Source organism: Gadus chalcogrammus, chromosome 6 (genome assembly GCF_026213295.1).
Source record: "Gadus chalcogrammus isolate NIFS_2021 chromosome 6, NIFS_Gcha_1.0, whole genome shotgun sequence".
NCBI lineage: Eukaryota > Metazoa > Chordata > Actinopteri > Gadiformes > Gadidae > Gadus > Gadus chalcogrammus.
Window position 1 is genome coordinate 5,811,589 of NC_079417.1, and position 10,000 is coordinate 5,821,588.

At 43.2% G+C, this 10,000-nt stretch overlaps 1 protein-coding gene across 1 annotated transcript in view; it reads right to left on the minus strand.

The window, feature by feature from the left end:
- The window catches only part of cacna1ba (calcium channel, voltage-dependent, N type, alpha 1B subunit, a), a 91,897-nt gene that overhangs the window by 44,353 nt on the left and 37,544 nt on the right, over positions 1-10,000 (minus strand). The window contains 7 exon segments of the mRNA XM_056592383.1: positions 782-913; positions 1,959-2,071; positions 3,312-3,424; positions 4,790-5,010; positions 6,242-6,323; positions 7,770-7,901; positions 8,390-8,505. Coding sequence (XP_056448358.1) covers positions 782-913; positions 1,959-2,071; positions 3,312-3,424; positions 4,790-5,010; positions 6,242-6,323; positions 7,770-7,901; positions 8,390-8,505 — 909 coding nt within the window.

Genomic DNA, 10,000 nt, shown 5'->3' on the forward strand with positions numbered 1-10,000 from the left:
ATTTCAGCAAACTAGAGTATAATGCAATCTCTTCATTATCTATCTCATTATCTATCTTATTATTAGATTGGATTGATGAGATTTATGAATATTCATTAGATGAGAACCACAACCTAATCAGACCAAAATGGATTTATCCTATTACCGATTTCAGAAGAGCTTCCTACATTATATCTACACTAAAATAAACCCATCTTCACAAAATAAGACATTTGTATCTTATCTGTATTTTAAGAATCCGATCCTGAGAGTAATCCGGCCACTGTTTCTCATCGGAGGGTCAAATCACACATATTTTGACTTCCTCGTTGATAGAACCAAATCAACCAATAAGAACGAGTTTGGGACACATATTTCATCAACCACTCTCCCAGCGCTGGTCACTCCAACTTCATCCCAGAATGACCTGGAACTGACTTCTCCTACACTGACAATTTGAGTCGATTTTCTGTGTTTTTATTGTCCTTTTTGGTGTTGTCTTGAATGTGTGTGAAAATATTTTTTTTATCTCATCGAGACTTAAAGGCCCAATCCCATTTCTACCCCTTACCCCTTACCCCTTACCCCTCCCCCTTGTTTTGAAGGGGTAAGGGTAAGGGGCAAGGGGGTAGAAATGGGATTGGGCCTGAGACTGAGACTGCGACTGAGAGAATGAGACCTGGTTAAACACAGTACAACTGAACCAGCATATATCTAACCAGCCTAACGTTTGGAATGTGCAGCATCTCAAACACACGGCTGTCATCATGAAGAGACATGGCAAGGTACTGGTGATACTGACTGTCCTCCAAACAGCTGCATTCCCAAGAGCGCGAAGACCACGATGAAGAGGAAGAGAAGGAAGAGCAGACTGATGATGGACTTCATCGAGTTCAACAGGGACACCACAAGGTTCCTCAGAGAGTTCCAGTACCTGTACACACACACACACACACACACACACACACACACACACACACACACACACACACACACACACACACACACACACACACACACACACACACACACACACACACACACACACACACACACACGCACAGAGATGCACAGGCACACACACAGACACACACACACACACACAGATCCATATATGTTCATATCAGAGAGAACTGTTCCCATAAAAGAGAGCTATATGCAATGACTTTTAAAATATGAGACTGAATATATAATCCATTAATTATTAAAATACCACTTATTTGGTAACTTTAATATATATCATTTTAACATACGCAACTTTGAGATGTTTCATTCAAAAACCATTCACTCAGTGACTTCATATATAGATTACTTTATTCTGTATTATTTTACTATATATTATTTAAAGGGGACCTATTATGCTTTTTCGACTTTTATGACCTATAAACGTTGTTATAATGATTGATAGTCATGTTTAACCATACTAAAGTGTCAAATAATGACGTACATGCATTTCGACGTATTCCCTGCTGACAGTCTGGGGTGGCTGTGCAGAGCGCTAAACGCTCGGGACAACGTTTGCGTGTTCACATTTCCGGGAAATCATCTACGTAGAGGCACTCCTGCCGCGCCCCCATATACCTGGTCAAATCTGCCCGCGCGCACGCTTCAAGGAAGGTAACCAATCACAACGGAGTTGGGTTGGCAAGAGGGGGGCGAGGGGGTGGAGGAGGACAAAACCGAGCGTTGACAGAGAAGGCTGAAAGCGCCCAGATGAGAGGAAGAGTTTCCCGAAAATCTACATCGTTTTTTGTGTATGGTTAAACATGACTATCAATCATAACAACGTTGTCATAAAAGTCGAAAAGCATAATAGGTCCCCTTTAATTTATTTCTTTCATCTACTACTTTCATCTATATTATTTAAATATATATTAGACTTCATATTATTTGACTATATCTTTTTTAAAATAGCCCTAACTAGATGATTCATTTTTTGACTCCCATGTTATTGTCCTTTGTGCGATTGAAACACTCACTTGGTGACCTTAAATATGCGCAGCAGTCTCAGAGCCCTCAGGACACTGATGCCAAACGACGCACCAGGTTTGATAACCGCCCAGATGACCTCGAAGATACTGCCGATGATCACCTGCAAACACACACACACACACACAGGCAGACACAGGCACACACACACACACACACACACACACACACACACACACACACACACACACACACACACACACACACACACACACACACACACACACACACAAACACACACACACACACACACACACACACGTCAGTCTCCCCCAAAAGTATTGTGGTGAATTCATGTTGCTTTTTTTGTGTATGATAAATATGTCAGAGCGTGGGTGTGTGCCTGTGTGTTTTACTGTGTATCTGTGTAGGTGTGTATGACCGTGCATGTTTTACTGTGTGTGTGTGTGTGTGTGTGTGTGTGTGTGTGTGTGTGTGTGTGTGTGTGTGTGTGTGTGTGTGTGTGTGTGTGTGTGTGTGTGTGTGTGTGTGTGTGTGTGTGTGTGTGTGTAGGTGGGGGTTGGATCTATTTAAACAGGCCTCAAAAGGGCTTAGCTGTAGCCAAACTGAGAAGTATTGTATTTAATTCTGCCTCTACAAGACTTTAAGAAGCTTCGAGCCGAGGTTTCTCTCTGTGTGCTTTAGACCTTATACCGACCACCAAGCCTGTGAGAATTCCACTCAGCCCAACCGAATATTCATAATTTGTCTCTCGACGGGCAATTTAATGCATGATGGTTTTCAAAACAACAAGGAAAGAAGACAAACAGACAACATATAATATCATCTTCCTTTTTTCTCTATCTTCCTTCCATCTTAATCCTAACTTCTTCTCTCCTAATCCCACATGTCTCATCTTGGATTAATAAAGGTGTTATTTTATTTTTTTTCCATAAATAATGCAGATAGAAGCACCTTGTGGTGCTTCTATGTGCATAGGAGGAGGAGTGGGCTCGCCGGTCCCTTAGACTACTGTATAGTTCAGTCTGCCATAGTGCTGTAAAGAGGCCCAATCTCGCTGGTTCTGGCAGTGAACTGGAACGCTGCCTTAACTTTAAATAAACCTGCGGTTCCCTCTCAAAATGGGGGGGGAAACAGAGTATTTTTGAATGCGGACTCGGATCTTATAATGCCATTTGTTGCGTAACAAAAGTGGAGCAAGAGCCATTTTTATTCTCTGTTTTATTGTCCTCAGCAAAACTGCCTTGCGCAGCTATGGGAAAAGGTCTTACGAGGACGATAGGCCGCAAGGCTTCTGGAAAGATAGAAATGTAGGAGGAGGACATCTTTGAGGCACTTATCGAGCCGCTATGGTGCCCTAGTGGGTTCATTCACGCTCTCACCCCGAAGTCGAAGCAGTTGAAGGAGGAGTGGAAGTAGCTGCGGGGGCCAAGGCCGTACATCTTCATGGACATCTCGGTCAGGAACAGCCCCAAGAAGACAAACTCTGCTAAGTCTGCAACACAAGGGATCCACGGCAAGGACCAGGTCAAACATAGAGAAAGCCCACCCTAATCTGCCCTTCCCACCCCCCCCCCAACAGCCTAGCAGAGCCAGGTTGTTGGAGTGGACCGCTGAGGCCTTGGGTTCCAGAGCAAATAGACCCAGATGTAGCCGGTTGTTTGAGGAAACAATTACACATTATTCCCATGACTCACCCATCAAATCACTGCTGTGTTGTTGTGTTGACTTTGTGTATTTGCGCATGTATGTGTGTGTGGGTGTGTGCATCTGCGCGTGTTTGGGACAGGTGAGTGAAATGTATACTTGCACTGTATATTTAGCGCCGTTGGCATATTTACACAGTTCCAGAAACGCTCCTGTGTGCGCGTGCGCTATTGTCTGTGTGTGAGTGTGTTAGCGCTTTATTGTGTTAGTGAGTCTGTGTCGGTGTTAGTGTGTGCAGTGTGAGAGTGGCTGTGTGTGCGTGTAGGTGTGTTTGTGTGTGTGTATGTGTGTGTGTGTGTGTGTGTGTGTGTGTGTGTGTGTGTGTGTGTGTGTGTGTGTGTGTGTGTGTGTGTGTGTGTGTGTGTGTGTGTGTGTGTGTGTTAGTCAGTGTTATGTGACAGATGTGGGAACGACTAGCTCCCGGCCACCTCAGAGGTGCTATAGGTGTATTAATAGAATAGAAGATAGAGTCAATGAAAGCTGACTTATCACCTTCTGTTTGAAACTAACACTAAACCTTCACCACTCTTAAACCTAAACAATTGCTTGTCAAGATGCCCTTTTCGCATCCCAGATCCACAACTTATTGTCATGTAAATATCCTAAATCTCTCTAAATCGTGACATCAATGAGTGAAGAGCTGCTCAGTGTTTACTCTGACGGAAAGGCACGTACATTTTTCAGTGATATATTCAGTTATAAAAGGTACATTTTGCTTAGGGCAACAGATTCATTAAATCACCCATACATTGGCTTACTGGTGTACAGCTATAAATGTTGCAAGACATATTGCCCATATTGATTTTGTCTATCTTCAATAGGAAAGTTAGCAGATGTTAGCAGACAATAACTTAAGACCCAAAATGCAAAGCACAGAACTTTGAACATTCATGTTTCAAATCTTTGAGACTTTCTTTTATCACTGACCCATGGAATGATATCCAAACTAAACTGTGTTATATCACTGCATACTGTATATGTCTTGCAATGGATCCACTTCTAATTGAAAGTGAAGAGATTTAATAACGATGACCGAACGTAGAATTAGCTCCTTGAAAAACAACTATGAGACACAGCGGGGACCAGTGGAGGAAGTAAAACCATGTTATTATTCCTCTCACGACTCCTGGCCCCAGCCCGTCCATGTACTCACACAGGGCGTAGGTGAGCCAGTAGGGCTGCTCGTAGTGGACGATGGCCACGCACAGCGTGTTGAGGCCCACCAGACACAGCACGGTCCAGTAGAAGCTCTGGGCCTTGACCAGCCTGCGGATGGTGAAGCGCAGACGCTTCTCTTTCCGACGGAAGTACGACGACGACTCCATCTTGGCGCTCTTCAGGCTGGCCCGCGCGAACGGAGACCCTGGGGGGGCAGTTGGCAGGAAAGAGAAACGGCACAAGAGAGAAAAGAGAGAAAGAGAAAGACGAAAAAAAAAAAGGCGATAAAGTCACAGCATTTCAATTGAGGCATTTCTGTTTTCATCTGTGCCGTAACAGAGACTGAGTTATACGAGTGTTAGCTAAAGCCAGCATTTATTTATCTACGCATCTTCTTTAACTTTTTAGATCAGGTCCAGAAATGGCAGACCAAAGGGGGAGAGTTGTATCCCAGTATGTTACAGATTACAGTATGTAACCCATCCCTGTATGTAACACCTTACAGTATGTATCGCATCCCAGTATGGAACACATCCCTGCATATTACAGTGTATGTAACTATGCATATGCAACAGGGATACTCCTCCATGTTGCAGAGCAGACACAAAACTGGGTAATGAGGAGTGAGGATGAATGGTCCAGCTGTACTATTATTAACTCCTCCTCTGACAAGTTTCATCTCCATCTCTCCTATTTTATGTCTCTTCCTCAGCCCCCCCCCCCCCCCCCCCCTCTCGCTCTCTTTCTCCTCCCGCCCGTCCCCTCTCCATGTCCTCTCAGCCTGGGTCTATATTAAACTTTCTCCAACTTAAATAACTCATAAATGTCAAGTGAGCGCGAAGGGGGGAGAAAGATTGTTTAATTAGTGCCTCGTTATTGCCACAGGAAGACCGGAGAACATCATTTCCTGTTCTATTTCTATTACAAAGAACCCCCCAACTCTGGGCCCTGGGCTAGCCTAGTCTGTTCTGGGTCTGTGATTTTGTCTTTTGTTATTCTTTCTTCCTTTCTTCCTTCCTTCCTTCCTTCCTTCCTTCCTTCCTTCCTTCCTTCCTTCCTTCCTTCCTTCCTTCCTTTCTTTCTTTCTTTCTTTCTTTCTTTCTTTCTTTCTTTATTTCTTTCTTTCTTTCTTTCTTTCTTTCTTTCTTTCTTTCTTTCTTTCTTTCTTTCTTTCTTTCTTTCTTTCTTTCTTTCTTTTGTTCCTTTCTGTTAGACTTGTTACGACCCAGAAAGTGTAGTGTTCTTGGCCGGGGTGAAGTAAGTGGTGGTAGATGTTTAGGTGCAGTGTAGAGCTGTAGGTGAAGGTGTATGGGTGTGAGTGCAGTGTGGAGGTGTAGGTGAACGAATAGGGGTGTGAGTGCAGTGCGGAGGTGGAGGTGGATGAGTAGGGGTGTGAGTGCAGTGCGGAGGTGTAGGTGAGGCTGTAGGGGTGTAGCTGTTCTCACCAACAGAAGATATGTCAGTGAAGTGGTCTTCCCCTTCCTCTGCGTTGATCAGCTCATTCTTACTCTTCTTCCCTCTCTTCAGCACTGTGGAAAGGGAAACACACCGACAGCATTCCCTTACATATATCTGACCAGAGTCTCAGGGAGCTTTTGTTATGAACCGTTGTGCGTTTCCCTCCCTGGTTTCTATTACTTTATCATTAAATTCTTAGACTTTACAATAGCTGGAAGGAAGATGACCTTAAAACCTTTCATAAAGAGAGTTGTCTGTGTGTGGGTGTGTGTGTATGTGTGTGTGTGTGTGCGTGCTTGCGTGCGTGTGTGGCTGCGTGCGTGGGTCCTCAGACTCCAACTTTTTTGTCTGAACCCCTGGTCTGAACCCTGCTGAGGTCATAATCTCATTATACGTCTCAAGCACACACTCTCTCTCTACGCTTATAGCAAGAGGCAGAGGGAATACTCACTCTATCTCTCTGTCTCTCTCTCGACTCTCTCTCTCACACACACACCCACACACACACACAGACATAAGCCCCCCCCCCAGCTCAGTGTGCAGCCTCATGCAGAGACATCTTAGGAAGTTTTCACTGAAGACAGCAGGCGACCGCCATACAGAAAGCTCTATTATCACCAACCGACTTTCTCATCATTTCATTAGATATAAAGATTAGTATTTTATATCGAAGAAATTCAGTATCATGGATATTGTATCAATACCATCTGGTCATGGATGCCTACAGATCTAGGAATCTAAACTTATTACAAACAATTTCTTACATTTTATGTCACTGTTTTATTTGACCTGATTCGTTCACACAAAATAATATAAATATATTTGAAATAAAGTAAACGATGGAAGAATCTATAAATGTCTCTTGTGTTAACCGGGCCAATATGTGTTATGCTATTGTATCACTGACACCTTAAAGACTTAAATACATTACATTGATTAAGAAGAAGATAATATAAATAATGTAATAATATGTAAGGGATAATGTATATAACGCCGATCATTATTGGGAAAATAAGCCACGACATGTCTTGCTTCGCCCTGAAGGGTCTTATATCCTATAATAACCGGCGATGTTCTATACATTATCCCGCTTATTACACGCCTACTTGCCAAAACGAAAAAATAACTTTACACGGTGTGTCTTTTGACAATTACCATCGTTGTGTTGATCGGCAGAGAAATAGTCTGCCATAGACGTTGACGTCGCTTAGCAACCGAATACGCTGAGGTTGATAAGTTACCGGACTACTTGCGGAGGGATACCAAAGACGTGAATCAGAGGCAAAAAGTCCACTTTCCTTGACAGCGGACATTACATGCTTAGCAACGAAAAAATAATTCCCCGCCGGAAGTTGTGAAGGCCCATGCAAGTGAACGGACCGTTACACAGCATTGAGAGGAGCTGTATAATAAAGTAAGTATCCATATATATATCCAAATATATATTCAATATATATATTTTATAATAAATAATTGAAATGAGAACAAGAGAAAGAACATTTCATTGTGAAATCGGCTTCCGTTCAATTGTCCTTGTCCTTTGGCCTTTGACCTCTGACCTGAGTTGTTGTGCTTCCTCTTGTACCACGCCCCGTCCAGCGGAGACTTCTCCTCCGCGTTCTTGTCCTCTTCTGCCAGCATCACCTCCTCTGCAGGAGGAGAAAACAACAAGGAGTCATCTCCTCTGATTCTGCCCTCCATCACATGAGCATTAGGAGAGTTGATAGAGAGGAAGTTGAGACAGGTAAAGGCTGAGACAGGTAGTCTGTGATGTGACCCAGATATATGGTAAAACTCATATTTTGTGAGACAAGGAGAGGATGAGACAGCAGGGTAAAGGGTAAGACAGGTAGACGGTGAGACTGGAAGAGGGTGAGACACTAGGTAGAGGGTGAGACAGGTGGAGGGTAAGACAGTCTGAGGTTGAGACAGGGCAATGGTGAGAAAGCAGGTCGAAAGAATAAGACAGGTAGAGAGTGGGGCAGGCAGTGTGTGACACAGGTGGAGGGTGAGACAGGTAGTTTGTGAGACAGGTAAAGGTGGAGACAGCTATTGTCTGAGACGTGTAAAGCGTGAGAAAGGAAGAGGATGGGACAGGTAGAGTGTGAGACAGGTAGAGGGTAAGACAGGTACCAACCTGCTCTACAGATCCACTCCAGGTAGCCAGTGAGCTCTCTCTCTATCTGCTGCTGTCTCCTCAGCTTTAGGAACTCCTGTCTCTTCTCCACTCGCTCCCTCTCCTTGGCAAACTCCCTGCTCGCACACAAAACACAACACAGTTTGAGAGCCAGCCATAGACTGTGGTGCCAGCTAGGATTCCCCTGCCTGCCAACTACAACTACTAGAAAAAACGGACACACACACACACACACACACACTCTTCAACAGTTCCTATGGAAACTTCAGAAGGGGGTTCCCTTGCAAGCAAAATGATGTACAATCATCCCAACAGTAATATCCTTATTCATGGAGTATACGACGATGTCTATAGTGTGCAGCATATGCATTTAAATGCATGTATACAGGTATACAGTCATCACCATTGTATACTATATAGTATGTACAGTATGTGCGCATGGTATCTATCAATATATTTATGAATAAATAATGATTGATTAGACGCAAAGAGAGGTTAGTGGCAATATTGATATAATGATGTCAACATAGTACTATATCCATTTTCCACACATTGTAATAAAAAATAAAAATGTAATACAAACACATGGTAATAGATACATGTATAAACAAACAACGAATGATGCAAGCAAATCCAACCTGCACAACACAAGGTATTTTTAAAGGTGAAGGAAATCAAAATAATAATGAATAATTCAGTATCTGGGGGCCACAAATATTGCATTTTGTGGGGGGGACATCGTTGATATCACTAACATATAACAAATGATCTGCTGTTACAGACAAACAGCCATACATAGTACCTTAAAATATATATTAAGGAATCCCTTTTAGGTCATCACTACACATATTTGAAAGACCCACACATCCACAAATGCAGCATCATTCTAATTTGTATATCACGCAACACTGCAGCAGACCACTGAGAAGGAAACATAGGGGGGCATCAACAAAACCTTGAATACGTTTATTCCAAAAATGGAATCGGCTTCTATTCCGGGGGTATGGAGAACTTCATGCTTTTCACACATGCCCTCCAACCCCCCTGGGATCTGAGCCCATGTCTGCCACAGACCCCATGTCTAACACATAGTGGACAGGCTCCCTGCTGGGAGTGCGTTTGGTGCCCCCCCCCCCCCCACACACACACACACACACACACACCTTTGCCTTGACCTTTTCCAACATTCAAGCGCAGCAACATGCAACATGTCCCCATGCTGGGCTGCAGCCCTGAACACGTCATACTGTCAAGTACTGTTATGTGTCGGCCAGTATACTGCAATAACATAAGATGGGATCAGACATGTATTAGAAGTAGAACACGACCACTGTTTGATAAAAAATAGATTCAAACAAATACAAATAAGAATACGACTACAAAACATATATAGATGGGATATCTTTACGTTGTACCTTCAGTAGTAGATAATGTCAATGCTACAATACTACCTTTAGGAATATATATATCAGTACTGCAATACTACCTTGAAATAATATAAACTACCGTCAGAACTAAAACACTAGCTTCAGTAATAGATACTACTGTCAGCACTGCAATACTATCTTCAGTAGTACATACGACTGCCAGTACTGCAATAATCTCTTCAGT